The sequence below is a fragment of the Cuculus canorus genome, chromosome 12 (genome assembly GCF_017976375.1).
Source record: "Cuculus canorus isolate bCucCan1 chromosome 12, bCucCan1.pri, whole genome shotgun sequence".
Taxonomy (NCBI): domain Eukaryota; kingdom Metazoa; phylum Chordata; class Aves; order Cuculiformes; family Cuculidae; genus Cuculus; species Cuculus canorus.
Window position 1 is genome coordinate 1,882,722 of NC_071412.1, and position 20,483 is coordinate 1,903,204.

General features: G+C 35.9%; 1 protein-coding gene across 6 annotated transcripts in view; it reads left to right on the plus strand.

Moving 5' to 3' along the window:
• Window positions 1–15,015, plus strand: part of ZNF280D (zinc finger protein 280D) — a 51,715-nt gene extending 36,700 nt beyond the window's left edge. For 3 of the 6 annotated variants that reach the window (XM_054077341.1, XM_054077342.1, XM_054077343.1), the window contains exon 16: window positions 12,167–15,014. In XM_054077341.1, the coding sequence (XP_053933316.1) occupies window positions 12,167–12,800 (634 nt within the window). In that variant the 3' untranslated portion in view covers window positions 12,801–15,014. Of the gene's footprint in view, window positions 1–12,166 lie in introns of all 6 variants that reach the window. The other 3 variants (XM_054077340.1, XM_054077344.1, XR_008451815.1) reach the window with 2 other exon arrangements.
• Window positions 15,016–20,483: the final 5,468 nt, after the last annotated feature.

The window sequence follows — 20,483 nt, forward strand, 5'->3', positions numbered from 1 at the left end:
GCTCATTTGCAGTGTTTCTTTGCTGCTCAAGCCTGTCAATATCATCTTAAACTAGAGTAGTGTATAAATGATGTGTGTTGACATCAAAGCCCATTTTGTTCTCTACTTGATGGTAGCTTCTGAAATTGAAGGGCTTTGTCATTCTCTTTGAGTGTTCACTAAAACATAGAAGTCCTTGTCTGTTTAATAATAAAGTAAGTTGCATTTTTGTCTGCTGATGACTTTACAGTTTATAGTGACAAAATATACTTTGAATGACTTCTGTCACATGTAACTGAATCTTGGCCAAAGGAATTTATTAGCTGCTTTGCATTGGTAGCTGAGCTTCTTTTTGCTCCTAAATACTGTTGGAGGAAAGCATGTGATTGAAGCAGAAACATTGAGCCTGGATTCTGAGCAGCCACAGTTCATTCACAGCTTGTTCTTTTGGTATCATCTCTCATCTTCAAGGATGCTCTGCTACACTTGCTGAAACATCTGCTGCTTTTGATTTCACTGCTTCTGACTTCATCTTTAGTTCCAGATTATCTATGGCAAGTTTATCCATCAGCAGGTTGTCTGGATATATAATGAGCATTCCTTTTGTCAGGATGAACATCTAGTGTTCCTCCAAACTCAACCTCCTGCTTACAGTGGGCACATGTCTTGGTTGAATCTCTAATTTACTGCCTTCCAAGCAGCCTAACAGATAGAGCTAATCTTACTCTGAGATCAGTTACTGTTACAACCTCCCAGTTATGAGAGATGATTTCTGATGAATGCAAGCTGTTCTTGATTTGCAGCACTTTCTTTTTCTGCATAATCATTCTCTGAAATTAATCCTTTTTTGCTGGTGTTTTTTGTACTCTTGACTTTTAGTGTTGGAGCAGGAACAGTTCTGGTGATAGTGAGCTTCTGCAACCACTGTGGTAATTGCTAATAATAGCAAGGATCCTGTCATCCATTGTCTCTTTTCATATTTGGTGATTGAGCATCTGCACGCTTACTCAGTATGCTAAAGTCTTGTTCTTTTTACTACTTTTTTTCTTCTGACAGAAGCTATGTTACATCTTGAAAGCTGCTGTTCACCTTCAACCATCAGTTACTACTACAGATTTTTCTTGCAGGACTTATTTCTGTTTTGACACAGCAGCATTCAGAAAAGCATAGCGCGTTTGTGTTTTCATTGTGAACATGCTGTTGCATTTCAGAGGAAGTTGAATCTGTGATGTTTCACTTTCATTCAGGTTTCCACCATCAACAAGACTGGAAGGTGATTGCAGATTTTCATGGCTTTCAGAAATGTTCTCTAGGAATTTACCAGAAATTACACTAGATTGACGTTTGATTTGAAACAATGTGAATTATACCTCTATTGAATACTCACTTGGAATATTATAATTTGGTTCTTTTACGGCTTTGCTACAGAAGTGTTTTAAGTTTTAGACTTGCAGTTAAAACACTTGTGAGCTACATTCAGATTTGCCAGCTTGCTGTAAATAGTTCACAGAGAAACAATTGGCATCATGGCATCCTTTTTCCATTTGTATGAGGATCTCAGAAAAGTTAATCCTGTGGAAAACTCATAATGTGAAAACAGTAGTAAACTGTGCAAGTAAACCTGCCTAACTCAAATATCCCTGATGGTTTCAACAACTACCAAGTGATATGAATAATGCAACATGTTGGGCCACACCTGCCAGGATGGAGCATGAATATGCATGATATAACCAATTTGGTTTATGGTCAAAGAATTAAGATTTCATTTGTATTTCCTTAACCTGTCTCTTTTATTACGTTTTAGGATGTTGAGTCTCATTGCATTACAGGTTCTTAAAAGATGTAGTTGCAGGGCACCCTTGCTTATTAGGAAATTCTCTATTAACTTTGTTTTGTAAGTCTTTCTGAAAAGGGAGTAAAAATTTGCTTCTGTTATTCTGTTAAGTGTTCCTAATTGTACAGCTTCGTGCATAATAACACTTTGCTACATGTAATGGTGGTTATTGTGTAGCTGTCTTCATTGCTAACCCTATTTTACAGGTGAGAACCTGGAGACAGTGTCCGGTGACTTGAATGTCAGTCTTTCTTTTTGCACTCCATCATTAGCAGTGTAAAGTGCCATAGCGTAGAAGCAGCTTTTTCTTCTCTTCAACTATGCATTCACACATAGCTTCCCAGTAAATGCTTATACAATCAGGTATTTGGGAGATAGTTGTGCTTCATAAATTATCAACTCTACTTAGTTCTATTTTTCAAGATGGCTTATTTCTACTGAAAGTTTGAGGCTTTTCTTTAAAAGAAGAAAAAGGGCCAAACCGAAACAAACTAAAAAACCCGGAACAAACCCAAAGGCCTTTATGTTCTTTTGGTTGTGAAATAGATCTATATTTATAATGCTGGATATGGTAGATTTGAGTGACTGGAAGGTACCTTGAGTCACTTAAATAGCGTGAAGTTGTTTCCTAGAAATTCTTTGGTTATAAGAAAACGTGATGGATGAGTGAGAAGACAGTTGCTTATGATTTGAGCTCTGTGTGTATTTGCAAATACACGTAATTTATTATAGGAGAGCAGGGGAAGCAGTTGGAGTGTGTGAACCTCAGAAATGAGAATACTTGCATCTGTGCTTTGACTGTGCATTTTAGAGTCTGCTTGGTTCACTTATTCCATATCTCTTACATGAGGAGTCACCCAGGGCTAATGGATTAAAGTTTCAAGATCAACCTGAATTTAAACTTCAAGGAGTCTCAAATTCATGTTCTTACTTACCTGGTTCTTACTCTGAGTCTCTTTGGTTTTATGGTTAATCCTTACCATAGAGTATCTTGATCAAGCTGAAATTTTGGAGACATTTATTTTAGGGATTGACAATGAAGAGCCATCTTTTCATTGTTTTTAATGAGAAATTTATTTTTATGTAGAATAAAGATTCTTTAAAGAGTTCTAGAGGTTTCAGAATTGCTCAAAAATGTGAACTGGAGATGATCACCATCTTTGTTTTATTTTCATAGCGTTCTCTCCAGAAGCACTGTAGCTCCAAAGATGTAAGCAAGTACATTACCTTTGTTGCTATTTGAGAACCGTGGGATTTAAGATCTCTTATATCCTAAAAGTGTTGGGAACTGTAGTGATAGTCTTCTATAGTTTAGTATCCATTTATGAAGATTCTGCTCATTACCTATGCCTAAGCAGAATTAAGGTTGAGAATATATGTCAGGAATTCAAGGTAAGCCATATTAACAAAGGTGTAGTTATCACAAAATGTTAGAAGTCCTGTTGACATCCAATCACAGTGAAGTAGCCACTATTTTGTAAGCTATACAACATGGCCACAGAGATGTACAAAAATTTCATGATGTAAAATAACGATTGTATCTTATTTAAAGCAATCCACAGATACAGGATCCATTTCACACCCATTTGCTTTGGTGGCAAAAGTCATGTTTATTCAGACAAGAACAACAGTAGGTTTTGTCCTTGGATATGAAATACCTGATTTATTTGTGTCTAAGTTGTTCTGCTCTTCAAAAGTGACTGTTTTAGGCAAATTTCTATTTCCAACGTAATTGTTTAAGCTCTTGCATAGAAATTGTTACAGCAGTGAAGCAAAGCTAAGTATTTGGTGTTACATCATTGTGAAAAATGATGTTGCTACTCATGATTAAATGCATTGGAGTATTTCAAGTCCCTGACCCAAAAAAAATATATTGTCACATTATTTACCCGTGTCATTTTATTACCATTAATTAGATGTTACAGTGCTTTTCATAGCAATGCTATTTTAAAAGAATCCTTTTCTTGTAGTTATTTTTGCCATCTTCTATTTCAAATTAAGATGTAATAATTCAAATAGTTTAAATATTTCTTTGTACCACGGTCCAAAGTGTTGGTTACCTGCTAGAATATTAGTGTTAGAAGGTTTTTATGGTATGCTGACAATATGTCCTAAAATTCTTTTAAGAGTCTGGTTTTAGCACAGCTTTCTTGGGTTAAACTAGGAAAATAAATGTAGTGGTTATCCATGTAATATTAGTATACATTTTTCATAAAATTTAGGTTGATAAAGCTATTCCTTTTGTTAAGTATTTTGTACCTTGTAAAGAGCCGTTAAGACTTGCTGAGGCTGCGATTCATTTAATTTATGATTAATAACATTATTTAAATATAACAGAGGCAGCACCATACTTCAGCAAATTAAGTTTGCCTTTAATGCAGCATCAACAGAGAAGATACAGGCATAAGCAATTTTGAGGGCTTTGTTAAGGTTTTCTTTTTTTTTTTTTGTTTTGTAGGGAACCTTCGAAAGGTTAGATTTTATATTAGAAGTGATGACTTAACAAGGTTTTGTAGGAGACGTTTCTTGCTATCTCCACGATAGCATTTTCTTATATAAACACAGAAGATCAATTTTAGTGATGTTGTGATAAGCTGTTTAATTAATGTGGTTTTAAGTCAATAAACTTAAATAATTTATAGCTCATCTAACATACGGACTGTGCCTGTGAAGGTATTTTGGGGGAAACATTGCCTCCAAGTAGTAGTTGGAGGTCAGCTGCAATGTTTTACAGTTGCCCTGGAGTGAACTGCAGCTGTGTTCTGCGTATTTGGGTTGTGGTAGACAATTAAAAGAAAACTAAGCTTGTTTTGCTAAATGTTTTTCTTGGGTCATGTAGCTTTATGCACTTCAAAAAAGTGCAATTTGGCAAATTTATCATTTCAGATCTTAAATATTTTGGTCATCGTTTAAAAGGCCTTTATGGTGAGGAGATTCCTCACGCGGAATTGCTGTAAGTTCTAGAACAAAAGTATCATCTTAAGACTGTTGCTTCCTGGTTTTTGTGAGGTAAGGTAACTGGACCAGGTTACAGGAAACAAGATAGTCTTAAAATTTCTGTATACCCAATAAAGCATTTTAAAATTATGAGATGCTGTTCTGGAACTCTGAAGTACATTTAAGCTCAAAATATAAGTATGGACTTTAAAAGCTGATTTCAGGTTACCAAATTGCTTTCCTCCTATAGGTATCTTCATGCTTATATCCATTTTAACTCTACAGTATTTTAAAACATTGAATCTTAATTAGTTGTCCACTAGGTTAAAGACCAAAATCTCCATTAGAGAGAGAGAAGTTAAATTGGAGGTAATGTCTTGTCTTTTCTCCACACAGCCTAACAGTATCTCTGACCTTCATAACTAGTTTGAAGATCCAAGACACACGTACTACAGGGTTGTGGTGTTGAGAAGATATCCGTAGTTCAAAATCTAGCTTTCTGTGTTTTACTCCCAAAAGATACAGCAGTGTTGGAGGGGCACCTTTAGGATATCTGCCACGCCCAAAGATACACGATTTGCAGTCAGTCCACTTTGATTTGTGCCGGGCTTTAATAACGGAATGGTTCAGTTGCATAATGTATCTTCATCTTCAGGGAACCTGAAATACAACCTGACTCTAACTTTCTGAGGTGTTGGGGTTTTTTTTTTTTTATTTGAAAATTTTTGGAAATGTCTCTTCAGGCCTGAATTATTATTTTTTTTAGCCATGTGTACAAATTCTTCCCTGCTTCCTGCCTATCACGAACCTAATCGATTTCGTAGTATGTGATCTTAACTTTTTTCAAAAATCTCATCTTTGAACTCTGATTTTACAAAGTTTTCTTCTGGAACAAGTTGCCTTTCTGCTGGCCTTCAAAAAGGGCAGTCAGTTACAGAAATCTGAGCCAGTAAGAGTGGGAGAAGGGGGTGGTAGGAGTCCTCAGACGTGGTAAACATTTGTTTTGTAACACTGTGTGCCTACTTTCCAAAACGCAAAAGGTTTGGTGAGGTTTTTTGAACAGAAGCAATGATTTTATAGAAATCTGAGAGGACTGTTCGTCCTCATTCAGCAGCATTGAGCAAGATTCTCAAACAAGCACAGTAACATGTTCTGATAGGCTCCATTATGCTTCAGGTGTGTTTTCTCTTTAATTTTTCACTTTTTTTATTCCATTTTGTGTTTCAGAATTAGAAGTTGTGGAATTTGCATTTTTTGCTCCACAATATTTGCTTTAATTTAAAAATAAACCAAAAAAATGTAGTGTACACCTCCCCTCCCCAAAAAACCAAACAAAAACAAAACCCAACCCCCCCACGCTCTAGCTCTTAGAGCTGGAAAGGATGGAGAATAGATAGAACAGGCTGCTTTGGTGTTTTGCTGTCTGGGCTTGCAAGATACCTGGACATAAACCTTTCAAAACAGTAAGCCGCTGTGTTCGTTGTGGTCTCAGCTGCAGTGAAACCAGTAGTTTTCTTTTCCGAAGTGCCGTGGAATGCCTGTTTCACTCAGCCAGATGCTTGACGTTTTGGCCACTCATTGAAATACACGGCAGGGGGATAAAGACAGACAAGGTGCTGAAGATCCAAAAATAGAGTTGATGAATTAAGTTTTATAAAATCATAGCATTTATAATTCAGAGCAAAAAGTCAAGCAATCTTCCCATTAATTCCCAGGGGGTGATATGGCCAGCCCAGGCAGAGGGGGATGGTGAATAGGGAAGGGGGTTCTCTAGTAGCAAGCAGAGAGCAGTAATTTTGAGTCAGAAAGTGTTTCTTAGTTAGGGTCTTCTGCATATGGGTTTGGTATGACAAATACAGCGAAGTATGATAGAAGTATAGCAAAGGGTATTGTAGAAGATAGAGTAGGCTTAACTTTGTCATGCAATTTTGAAATATTTGCTGCATAATTTGGCCTCATGGAAACAGAATACATCACCTCCCTGGGGGGAAAAATGCTATGTTAAAAGTATGTGACATTGTTTACATAATTCTAAATACTTCAGAGACTGTGATACAAATAATTACTGAAAATATCCACCTTTATGTACAGTGACCATTTCTGGTTTAAAACCAGAATTAACTTACCGATGTATTTAGAAAGAAAAAAAGTTTAATTTATTGTTGTCACTTAAGTACTTAGAATTTCCTAAATGAGAATAAGATTCCATGGGCCAGATGTCCTGTTGCATAGGAGATGCTTTTGGAAGACTGGTGTGGCTTTTTTTAGTCACTTGATTTTTTTTTTACTGTTCTAAAAATGAGGGAGGGAAAGAAATTGCAGTTACGTTGCTTGGAGTTAAAAAGTTATTCTTGTCACAAGCATTTTGTTCGGAATCTTCTTTATACTTTGGGTTAATCTAATAACGTCATAGCATCTGTGGGGTAATGTTTAGATACATTAACCTCAATCAGTTTTGTTTTTCTTGCTTTTCCTTTGCTTTTTGGGGGTGGTGGTTGTTTTTTTCTAGAACAACAGGTTTAGTACAGGTGGGTTTTTTCCCCTTCCAAATAAAAAGCTGTACAGAAGTAGTTTGCAGTAAGACATAATTGAAATTATGTATCTGAAAAAGGCTACAGGAGTTGCATTAAAGTTTTGCTTTGTTTCTATTTTGGTTTTGTTGCTACAAGTATCTTTTTGCTAGGTTCTTTTTTTTTTAACTCCGAAGATTACCTTCAAAGGTAATAAGATCCATGCTCAGTCTCTGCTACATGGCACATTTATGGGAGTGTCGCTATGAAATTATTTCTACAACTTTGTATTGTAATCAGTTGCTTGTGAATGTAAAATAAGAAATATCATTAATTATTACAGAAAATTTCAAGACCTAGTTTATCTGAAGGAAAAACAGAAACATCAGCTTTTGAAAGGTAAATACAATGATCAGCTACGTCTTGAAATCTGGTAGATAAAATAATACACACTGTGTGTTAGGTAATTGGACATAATGTATTTTCTATGATAAAAAAACTTTGGCAGTCATAATGTACTCAACAAGACATGCCGAGTTTAGGTACCAAGTGTCATTCTTGTTAATGCTTAAACTGCAAATTAGTCAAGATTCATAAGACATTAAGTAAATCATACAGATTGTTAAAAGAAGCATTTTTTATCATGTTGCTCATGAGTTAACAGTATTAATGAGGCAACAGGGAAACAGTTTTAAAATACAGTATAAAGTGTTCTTGGAAATTCATCAAGGTTTTTAGTAACTTGTGTCATTTGTGTAAAGCTTTCTGAACCACATTCTTAGCGGAACAGGTATGTGGAATTGTTGTGTAACTGGCAGTTACAGCCCTACACCCTACATTGTAAAGAAAAAAAAAAAGGCAAAAATGTGGAGTTTTTGTCAGTCTTATATATTTCTTTTGGTGCATATTGTGGGCAGGCTTATACTTAATGCAGTTCATCTAAATTATTACTCCATATCCCACAGTCTGAAGTGTCTTATTCCAGTTAGTGGTCTTTCACAATTGTTGGTGCAAATTTAGCTGTTTTAGAAGCTCAGTCAAAACATAATTGTAGCATTTTCTTATATATGCTTTTATAGATCCTTAAAAAAAAGGTAGATTGCTTTCAGGGTCTCCATAGGTTACTTTCTTTCTTTGGAAGGGTTTTGCTTTATTTCCCTTTATTCTAGTAATGTGCAGTGTGGGACAAATAACTTGAAATTTTACTTTCACTTAAAATCCTTGCTTAAGAATTGAGACTAAATGGTTCGGGTGTTAGAAGATACAGATTAATAAACAGTCGCTGTAATTCTGATTGAATATGATGTTCTATTTCTGTGTTTAAGTGGACAAAATTGATTTTTTTATATGAATGTGTTTTGTGTTTTCTGTTGAAACTTCATTTGGTACTACTTTCTGGGCTTTGAGATGGACACCTGGAGTATCATAGCTCTAGCATCAAAGTCCGTAAGCAGTTTTCTCTGTTACTAAGCCAAGATAGTTCTGTTGATGTTTGCAAGTTATCAGTGTTGCAGGAGCAGATCGTTAGGTGAAAGCAGTTGATTTCAAGAGTCCTGCATTTTCACTGCACTGTTATTTGGCGTTATTTTAGATGAGGCTTGTGTTCCCTGGATAGAATGCCCGTAGTGTGCATTCAGAGCTGTGTGGAATATCTGTTGTTGGTTTGGACTCTTGAGGACCCACCTCTGTTAAGAGGTGGCGCTTCATTTTCTTATGAAAGTAATCTGGCTTGCATACCCCAGGACTGCTCTGTAAGCCAGACCAGTATGTCAGAACAATCAAGGAATGTGCCTCAAAACCGTAGTCATTTTCATTTTTAAAAAGCCAAGTTTTACATTCTGTTAGTCAAAATCCGTTCTGTGTAATACCCTCATTATCATTCTTATGTTTTCCAGTCTTTGTTGTGTTTGAAGTTTTGTTTTCTTGGGCTGTAATCAGTATAGTTGGCACATAGAATATTAAGAGTACGTTTCATTCCTGAAATTGGATGGAAGGCTGTTCTTTCAGTTATAGACTTGCTAACAGAATGATTTCTTGTAATCTTATGACTTTTTTTATTGTGGAGTTGTAGTGTGTTGCAATTGCTAGATTTTGCTTATTCATCTGCAGTTTTCAGCAGAGGTAAATTGCTTCATTGGAGAACTGTTCTAAGTGAACTTATTGTTGTGATTTGCCATCTAAGAGATCCCTGTTCTTTGGATAACTGTTTGTGATGGTGATTGTTGTGCAAAAACTAGTTCAATTTTATTTTTATACTTATGTTTTGTTTGTATAAGCGACTTGTGGGAAGGTGTGCTGATGACACACAGCTTTTTTTCTGCATGAGAAATAAATATGTATAGATTTTTCTTTTCTCTTCCCCACTTCTTCTCCCTCTCTTTTTGTGTTTTGCCAAAACCGAATGAGAATGAGCAACTGGCTTTGGATGAAGCTTGGATTGTAATTACTAGGCAAGGGAGATTGTGATGTTTTCCTTTTATATATTAAGGGCAGGTTTGTCCTTTGAAGAGTTTCTCGGTGTGAATCCTGTGTGCATGTACGTAGATGTTATCCATTTGGGATTTTCAGTGTGGAAACACTGCTCTGTGTGCTAATGAGGCATTAGTCGCCCGTTTATTGACAACTTTTTTTTTTTCATATGTATGTTCGAAACTTCCCACATAAAATGTAATGCTGTGCTTGTTAACTCTGCAACTACGCTTCATCCCCAAGCTGCTTGTTGAGAAGTAGTGCAGGTAAAGGTCACGTTTATACACTGTTTCAGAAAGAGTAGATTGCATTTTCATATGAAAACAATATTTACTAGCATTTACATGACTCCGTATAGCTTAAGCGTTTCTTTGGAATAGATGATGAAACTAGGAACAGTTATAGCAAGACCAGTTATGTCAGACACAGCTGATGAGTGCTTCTGAGTGTTGGCTTTGGGCTGGAGCTTAGTCTAGAGTTTTCCTTGTAAATATTACACCTTTTCCCTTTTTTTGTAGAGGTGGAGAGAGAAGAACTTGGATAGCAAATTAGTTTGTATATTCAAGATTGTCACTTACTGGTTTAGGTAGTTTAGTAAATGAAAGAAACCCTTTGTTAGATGCAAATGGCAAATGCAGTAGTAAAGAGTCTGGCTTATCTCTTCAGTTAATTCTTTATTATGAATGAAAATATCAGTTTTACAGGATGAAGCGATTCTTGTGACTACCTCAGTGACCCATAAGTCTTCGCCAGCTGAGGATATCTAAGCAGTCACTTATTCCTGCTCAAAATATTCCTCTGACTTAAATTTGAAATAGAAGTTGGAATGTTCCTGGTTTAGTTTGCTTAAGTGAAAGTAAAACCTGAAAATACATTTCTGAATGTTTGTATTATATAGCACCTTTTCCAGACTGACTGTTTTGTGTGGAACTTGGTATCACTTGGCATATAGGCAAATCATAGGAATTGTTTTAAATTCCTAGATGAGTAGGGCAACATGTCTAGTAGGCTTTCAGCTTGAAAATACATCATAAAGACACAGTAGCGGGAAATAGGTTATTCCTCTTAAGAGTCCTGGAACTGTCTGTTGCTTAGGTAATGTTAAGAGTGGTTTTAGCCAAAAATTATTTCAAATAATTTTTTAGACTGTTTGAAGAAATAAAGTACAAATGCGTTTTGATTAATGAGATATTTGGCAATATTATCTCACATCTTTTGTCTGCATGTCACTGTATTTTCAATTTGAGTTTTATTTTTAAAAGTTAATTGGGGAGACTTATTTACTTGGTTTTTTCACTTCCTATGTATAATTTGTATCTGAAATCAGACCAAGTGGTGTTTTCTATCTTTACCCACTTGCTTTCTTTTGTCTGTCACCATCATCATTTTAGGTAATTTAAGCTGTTTATCATTCTGAAAAATTCTGAGCGGATTAGAAATTATGTAGAACTTTTGTCCCGAATTTAAATCTTTACAGCAAAAATTGAGCTTCATCATTGAAAGGATGGGAGAAGCTGATGTTCCTATAAAAAATGAAGAGAAATACTGGAAACTGGCATTTAGGATATTAACTGTTGGAATTATGAACATAGTAGCAAATTGCATATAGCAATATGACCAGAGTATTTTATGTTTTTGTGGTACAGATGGCATTTGAAGTAGACAGTCAGTCTGTCTTTAGAGCATTCTGGTGTTTGTTTTCCTGGTCCCCCTGAAGCACTGCATACGTGTGGCTTTGAGTGGCTTTACTGAAAATAACTACAAGGTTTAAACAGCCAGTTTGTATCTAAAGTTTATACACTTCAGATTTTATTGTAAAGCAAGATTGTCATTTTTACTTGCAAAATAATTTATATTTCCTTTTCATAAACATACAGTTTTGCTCTGAAAGTGACTGAAATTGCTGTTGTACAGAATCATTTTTCAGTCAATTCAAATTTCTAATTGTTCAGTAGAATTTTAGATTTAAGTTACTTCAGGTTTCTGGTAGTTCTTTTCTTCCTTTGCTGTCATTAATATTGCAGAGTAAATTGATGGTGGAGAGGTACAAACTGGCTTCTCTTTTTTGCACATCAACAAAAAGTTTTCAAATAGTTAAGTGTGCATCTGTGTCAAAGAGGCCGTGCAGGTAGAAGAACTTCAAACTGTATTTTGGGAAATCCCTGTGTCCCACAAAAGGGACAACTTAACCTGCCTTTCTGGAGATTAAATGCAAGAAGTACAAGTGTACTAATTGACTGCTAAATGCAAAGCTGAGTTTGTAAATAGATAAGAAAAATGCAGTTGTTAATTTAATTCAGCCCATCCTGCTATGACGAGTTGTGAACAGTACCATGTAGGAAATCTACAGTACTGCTTTCTGAGTGTGCTTTGCAGAGTACAGCCATGTGTTACTTTATTTCATTTGTTATAAAAATAACTTGTTTTGTTTTTACAGCAAACCAGAGCATGACTTTTCAGATGAAACACAAGAATGCAATAGAAATAAAACTACACAAGTTGCATCAGTTGAAAAGAATGAAGAAGACTCTTTGTCAAACACAGAAAATGTTCCCAGTTTGGAACTCACTGACGACAGCTCAAAGAATTCCTTGCATGAGAAAGGAGCATGTTGTGATTCAGATAATAACAAACAGTTAGTAGATGAGAAACAGAAATGTATTCATGATGAAAGTGAGTTGAAAACTTGCCGAAGTTCAGATAATATTATCTTGAATGAGCAGACTAAAGTACGTAGCTTGGATGAAACTACACTTTCAGCAATGAACGTGAGAGACTTAAAACTAACATTGGGAGAAGATGTTAGTTTTGAGCAGTTCTTCAGAAAAAGAGATGAACCCGAATCTGTTAGTTCAGACATTAGTGAACAAGGCAGTATTCATTTGGAGCCTTTGACTCCATCAGAGGTACTAGAGTATGAAGCTACTGAAATTCTTCAGAAAGGTAATGTTACACCTACATCAAAGAAAGCTGGACAACTCTCTGAACAAACCGATGAGACTTCTAAAGAAAGCAGTCCCAACAGAATGGAAACAACTGTAAATAAGACAGATGAAAATGAAGCGAGCTGAAATTGTTAATTTTATTGTTTGTTATAAATAATGGTAAGAACACCATGGACCATCCTGGATGAGTGTGCTCGTTGATGCTAATTATTAAAAATGAAAATGACGAGGGGAGAGGGAGTAGAGACTAAAGGAAGTTTTGCGTATGAAGATGGCACATATGTGTATGTACAACTGAATGTACATCTACGAAAGGTAGCACGTGCAAATAGATCTTCCTGTCTCTTGGATGTGATATCTTATTAGATTGACTATTTGAAAGGAGGAATAGATTCTAATTTTTAGTTAACTAGCCTGGGGTGATGTGATTTGTTTGCCAAGAAAATATTTCTTTAAATCCATCATTGTGAATATTATTGAATAGTGGAATTTGATATGAATTCACTTCAGATGCTGAAATGAAGCACACTTGTAATGATGGTTATTGGTCTGCCGATGATTTGGGTAAACATAAACCTTTGGACTTGGTGTCACATTCCTGTCTGTAAAAGCATGTAAACAGAGATATATGATCTATGCACCTCTGCACAGGTGTAGTACTGCCAGGATGTAAGCTTACCTTAATAAACTTTCAGTGAAAGTGAAATTATTACAATAAAAAATTTGTGGGGTATTCAGTGTCCAGGCTGTGCAGAAATACCGAACCTAATTGTATGAAGTAGAAGATACTGCTGAAAATACTGTAGCTTTTAGGCTTTTACCGTTGTTTAGCTGCTACGTCCTTAGCTGTAGACCCATAGCAATGGTCTGTCACACCAAAGTATGGTTTAATGTAAAAACTGCTATAATCGAAAAGAACCCCGAACTGGAAACACTAATTGGCGTGCATTCTGCGATTTGACAGCTGCTACTGGCTGTTAAAAAAGGATATAAGGGCATATAAAGTAGAATTGTACAGTTCTATTTCAGGACTTTTTGTAGTCTAAATTGTGTACAGAAAGATGGCTGCTGCTTTTCGTTTGGTTTTTTTTTTTCTATCTTCTAGTTAGCAGCTAGATGTAGGAATGCATATAATTAACGGTAGCTTGCTCTAATGACTTCTTTGCTCCATTTGAAACACTCAGAATGTGCTTTTGGCTTACAGTTTTGTTTCTAATGAATGTTAAATGTTTCGAACAGCTGTTAAAGCGCTGCTGTAAATTATTACTTTTTGAGTAAATATTTGCAACAAAATTTTGTCTTTTGTGCATAATTTTATGCTCAGCTTGAAACTTTGGGCATAGTCTTCTCATGTTTTTTTAAATATTTAGCGACAGCTCCCCAAACCTATTTCATTCAAATTGTTAATTTGAGACTTGTGAGGGGGTTTGTTTGGTTGGGGGTTGGCATTTTTAGAATGAAATGAACAAGTGCCTACACATAAACATATTTTTGTATGTGTGTATTGTGGTAAGATATTCTAATTTTTCCAGGTTAAATAGAGATATTTTTCTGGGCTATCAGCATGCAACTGAAGTCTGCTCTGTTCTCCTAGGTTAACTGGGCTTAGCTGCTAAATGAGTCTACTTAGCAACAGTATTAAAATTTCAAGACCATCCAGCTTATTGTTGGAGCATCTAAATAAACCACATCAATCTCAACATCTTAAAAATTGCTTCAAACTCAATATGACTTGAATTTTGAATTGCATCCTAATTTTCATCCATGCAGGTTTTAGAAGACTTTTTTAAAAATAAAATGGAACAGTTTACATAGTCACAGCTCTTCGAGGTCTACCACTTTAAAAACTTCAAGACACACGAAAAAGCTGAGAGCAATAAGTTGTAGTTCTTTAAAGATTTTAGTGAAATCATTATCTTGAGGCATGATAAACCAATCAGATTTCCACATGTACGTGCATGAAGACTATTATAAAACACACCATCAGAGGACAGTTTGAAGGACTTAAGTAACTATGGAACTTGATGTGTGTGTTATTGAAGGAATTCCTGAATGCATCTGCATTTAAACGCTGAGATCTCTACAGTATTTTCAGTCTTATTTATGATCTTCCATGCAAATGATATATTTTGAATAACGCTCTGATATGCGGTGTTGGAAAAGATTAAGCTCATCTGGAACCAGTTGTGTAATACTTGCTTGTAAGTTTCTCACGTTTGCCTTTTATTATGTAATTAAATTTTTAAAACATTTACTGTTTTAATAATAAGAATTTGGAATAATTTGGCCACATACTGTTGAGAAAAGCTGGAAAATAAAGCTCAGATTGGTAAACCTGCGTATTTGACAGCAGTGTATATATATTCTCAGGTACCTTACATATTGAGCATTGTTTATTTCAAACTGTATTTGGGATGCTTATGCAAAAGGTAATGTTGAATATAAAACAACCAAATATCTAGTAGCCCTTCCAAAGGAAGAGGTGAGAGAGAACCAGATTGTTCTAGCAAGACCATCGGATCTCTTTAAATAGGCAAGGAAGGTGTATCATGAAAACAGGAGCAAGGTATTTTTGTGAGGGGAAAAAACTAAAATTCATTACCATTTCTCCTACATGAAGAAATTAATTTGCTGACTAAACACTATAGGAGACTGTGTGATTATAAAGATTTATCTGTATTGTGTTATTTGGGAGATTTCCTAGACATACGTTAAAATGATACTTTCGGCTGAAGTCACTTCAATGGATCAAGTTACATTGGACTGCGTCTTGAGGTATTTGAACATAACTGCACATAATTAAGTTTTAGTAATTTAACAGTTAACAAACAGGTTGTTTGTTTTTTTCATCTAGCTGTCAGCAGTTATTTTTCTGTGCCACCTCTCCTTTCGTACTTAGGAAGACATTTTTCCTCAGGTTTGCATCGCCTTGTCAAAAAACGGTACCTTCAAGTTAATTTTTGGTGTCTATACTGGAACCACAATTTTGTCTCGTCTCAAGAGATTTACTGTATTTGCTTGAATAATCATTTGAGATTGTTTATATAATGTTCGTGTTTGAGGAGATCATGTGCCATGTGTACGCTGTTCTCATTAGTTACATTTCATGGAAAACTGTTGTTAGCTTGTGGTCAGCAAGTGTTCAGTCAGTTGGGCCTCCAAGTCTCGGTGTGCCTTGTGCAGTTTGGGAAGGAAGCTTTGGCTTACCTGCAGTTCCACGTTTCCTAAAGTAGATGAGTAAACCTGGGAAGAAAATCAGATCAAATAATAGCGCATACTTAGTTCTAATTATTGGATGATGTATATTAAACAAGGAAATTCTTACTCTGACTCCACATCTGTTTACGTTCTGTGGGGCTTTACTGCCAGAAGGCATTAGGAACTGAAGGTCCAGGTAAATAACCTTGAGTAACATTCGGTGTTGTGGAAAACCTTAAATAAAAGATCTCAGAGCTTTTCTGCAAGCAGTAAGCATTGTTATTTATTTGCTGGCATGCAGAAAGCAGTTATTTTTTTACATGTAGGATGTACTGATCCACCGAAGGCTGTGGCCATGGGCTGTCCCAGTAGCGTTTTGTTAGAGACTTGAGGAAGTCTTGTGTAGGGTAAATTTTATATCTGATTGTTCCCCGTTTGTTTTCATTGGTGTTTGGGCTTTGAGGCTTGTGAGCTTATTTTGTCTAGGTACATCCTGTATTTTTTTGATGTATGTTTAATACACTGCTAAGAAAAAACCCAAACTGGTAAGTATGTTATTACTTGAATGATTTTTGCTTTTAATGATACTTTTACTTTAGTTATAATATAGCTTAAAAGGACAGTTCTTAGATGAAGCCTTGTGTGGTATCTCCTTTGAATGTTCCATTTTTACGTATGATTTTGACTAATTTTTCCTCTGTTGGTTCAGTGCTAAAGGGGAATTACATTGACTGGTATTTCTTATCTGTTTATAGACACTCCGCAGGAAGTTTGCATTCTGCTATTTCATTTACCCAAAGTAACTGCCAAGTTGAAGTTTCATATATTGCACCAGATTTGAAAAATAAATCTGGAAAATGTTTAGCCATGTAACACTTCATTTAAGGAAAATAGGTGTAGTTGTTATGCCTGAAAGGTGCTATAAAGCTAATGTGTTTATTGATGTAAAAATATGCTGGTTTTGTTGAGGTTTTTTTACTGTTCAGACTGTTATTTCAAAGAGGTTGAGTTTTTTGTGACAAGCACAAGAATAAATGTGATATATGTATCTGCATTTAAATTTGGGTAAATTTAGCTTTATATGAAGAATCTTACATGCTGAAATTACATGTATGAGCTGTATCAGACAGTTTAAGATTAATTTGATGATCAAAAGGTGTAAATTTCTCAGCGATCAATTCTCCATTTCTTAAGCATTGTTTTAATGTGACATTGCTAAACATTCCTTATGTTATTAATTTTATGTACAAGAGCTAAATATTTTAGTTCTCTGAATTCCCAATGCTAGGCACTTAATTGAAAATATTTGTGTTCTCAAAAAATTTTGGTGAATAGCTTCGTGTATAGTGGTACCTTTTATAAAGACAATTGTCTCATACTGATAAGCCTTGAAAATGTAACGTTCACACATTTTGCTCATAAACGATGCAATTAAGAATTAATCCTTTTGACTAAAGCAAAGTAATCTGCGGGTTTGTTTCTTACAGCCTATTGTGTGACTTCTCATTCAAATCCTGCCATGATGTCCTAGCAACAAATTGAAGTCCTTGCTGTCCTCTCTTGTAAAGGCTGTGGAATATTGGAACAGGAATGCTTAATAGTTTTTAAATTGCGTATATTTGAATGGATGTTTGCTGCTTCAAATGAGGAGTGAATTTGGTTTCCCAGGTTTTTAGCTGGATCCACCTGAGATTTGTGCTTTTCCACTTTATCTTTGGATAGACTTCACTTCCTCTTTGAGCTAGGAAGTTGGTGGCTTATGGTATAATTTTCCTAGGGTATTTATTGAAATGCAGTGTATTTGTTGGCTAGCATATTGATGGCTTCTTTTTCCCGTCACAATCCTTTGTATCTTGGAGTGTCTCCTCTTGACTTGGTGTATATATAAGCAACTTTCAAGTTGCTGCCTGCTGATGGAAAGCAAAAGGCAGTTCTGCTGCAGAGAAGGAAAGGTGAGTTCGGAGTTTGAATCATATATAGTAGCGTACAATGTGCACAAGGGTTTGGTTAACCTGCTTTATCTGACAAAGTGAACCTTTTTTACCGATTCCTAAAATTGTAACTAGAGGAGCCAGAGCAGCTGTGCACATCCAGCTGTGAAAGGCAGTAAAGAGCTTGAGATATGCATTTCAGATCAGAATTCCCAAAAGGCAACACGTTCATGCTAGGGAAGTTTTTCTTCTATTTGTGTGACTTTCTGCTCTTGTTTTCTTTCCCAGATAACATACATACTGGATGCTCTCTGGAAACTGTAGAAAGGCAAGTTATCCTAGAGGAGGTGAGACTATACGATCTTCCTTAATGGAACCAGAGGGAAGCTCTTAGCATGTGGCATGTATTTTGTCTTACATTAATATAGAAAGGAGGGCTTTCATGTTCATTGGTGGCGTTCTATTCATCGTTGTTAAATAATGAGGAGTCTCTTAAGAATACTCTTGAAAATAAACATCCTTTTAACTGTACCTTGTCACTTTTTGGTGGCCTTTCTCTGAGGTAACAGGCTAAGAAGTACAACAGCAGAAAAGTATCCAGACAGGCTGTGTCATCCTGTGTTTTAAGGCTGTTAATGACTTAGCCTTTCTTAAGGATAACCTATGAAGTTTCTTCGAGTTTTGTTAGAAGCTCTGTGCACTTAAGTTTCTCTTCTATTGAATATATATTTTCTCTTATATTCACTCTGTCCTGAATTCTTCTTAGTTTTATTCACTTGAGCGAAAGATGAAGTTTCCTCCTTTCCCTTTGCAGTTGTTTCCCTGAGCATATTTAAAATACTAATGAGGGTACAGTGCCTGTATCAGACCTGATTTTATGTTTGTATGGTCTTTTAAATGTCAGCAGTGATGTTACCATGAAAGATACTTGAAAGATGAGCCCAGGAGCTAAAATGCAAACCTTTAGGGGATATTCAAGATAACGAGCTAAATACAAAGTAAGACTCGGTTATAATTTTGGCATTGTTCTTCTAGTTGACCCGTAGCAGTTTCGTGGGGATTTCATTGTCCTTCCTGCAGTGTTTTAAAATACTCCTAGTTTCTCCACTAGGCAGTATCTTGTGCTCTTTAGTTGTTTAATCTACTTCACCTCTCAAATTGGCAAATTAATGAACATAACAGAATTCAAAATAGTTGTTCCCAGCTTATGCTTCACTGCAGTTTGTTGCTTCAGGTTCACAACTCCAAGAAGGGATGTGTACGTGAAAGCTTGCCTTTCTCTTACAGTCGAAGATATAGTTGAGGAAAAAAAGATGGTTCTTCTCCCTTGTAAACCTGCATCAACAACGCCGTTTGGACTGTCGTACTACATTACCACAGAGTTAAGTGTATTTTGCTTTATAAATTATCCTTTACTTAGCCTTTACAGTTTTTTATATTAAGGTGGCTGAGTTACAAGAGGAAGCCAACTTTAATCCCATGAATTTGCTAAACTGAGTCTTGTAAGGCTTCGATTCTCTTAAGAACATTTTCAGTGATTGAAGCAGCCCTTTTCTGCTGCTAAGTCTCATTTCAGCCAGTTTTGCAGATAAATACTGAGCTAAATCACGGAGCTGATCATGCTGAAAACAACACTGGCAGCAGCAACAAGCAGCAGCAGAGAACAGTATGCTGGTTTAGGCCGTTCACTTGCTGCTAAAGAACGGGAAACCACAGCTTAAGAAATACAGCTTTTGGATTAGTCTGTAGGGAATTGTAGACGAATTCCTGCTTTTGGGGGGGGGGGGGGGGGGGGGGGAAAGCATTTCCATAAGAGGAATAAACAGCTCAAGCTTTCAGTGTATACCAAACAGCTGCAAGTAATGAAGCCATTGGATCAGTTCCTTTGGAAACTGTCTGCTTATTATGACTGGATCTCCAGAGATGTTGTTAGTTTTGTAATTTCAATCAACTGCTGCCACTGAAGATAGAAACCTTTCTGACTATGACCTATGCACCCTTCAGTGTAAATGCATAAAGGTTATATAATGTAACTTCTGTAATTTGCATGCATGTGATGTATGCTTTTCGATCTATGCAAATCCAACTTACCTGGTTCATCCAAGCAAGCTTGTTGCCATAGGGGCACCCTGTTGCAGCTACAGAGGACTAATTTTCAAGATAAATTCTGAAAATAGAGATTTTCAATATAAGTTCCTATTGTGTTGGATTTTAGAAAGGAGAAAACTATCACTCACGCTTTAATTTTCAGTTATTTATAAGTGTAATCTTATTACTGAGTAAACTTGGGACACAAGGGGGGGACTCGGAGTGAGTCCTAGTACTGTGAGTAATGAGGAAGAATTCAGCCGGAGAGGAAACCTTTAGAAATACTGAACTCCGTAGAGGGTAAATGGTGGCAGTATAGGAAGTTGGGTGAAGTCTTAACCACCATAGACTGTTACTGCATTCCCATTGTTTTTACTTGTGCACACACATGCAGGCTTGTTTATGTGCAACTATAAGGAAAACTTGATTTTATTTTCCCTTATGTATATGAACACAGTAATAAAGAACAAAAGGGGTCTTATTTTATATCATGTTAAAATTTTATATCATGTTTGGCAACAATCCTTATGCTCTCTCGAGCACAAAGATTGTTGAAAAAATTGCCTTTATACTTGAATTAGAGCATTTTGCT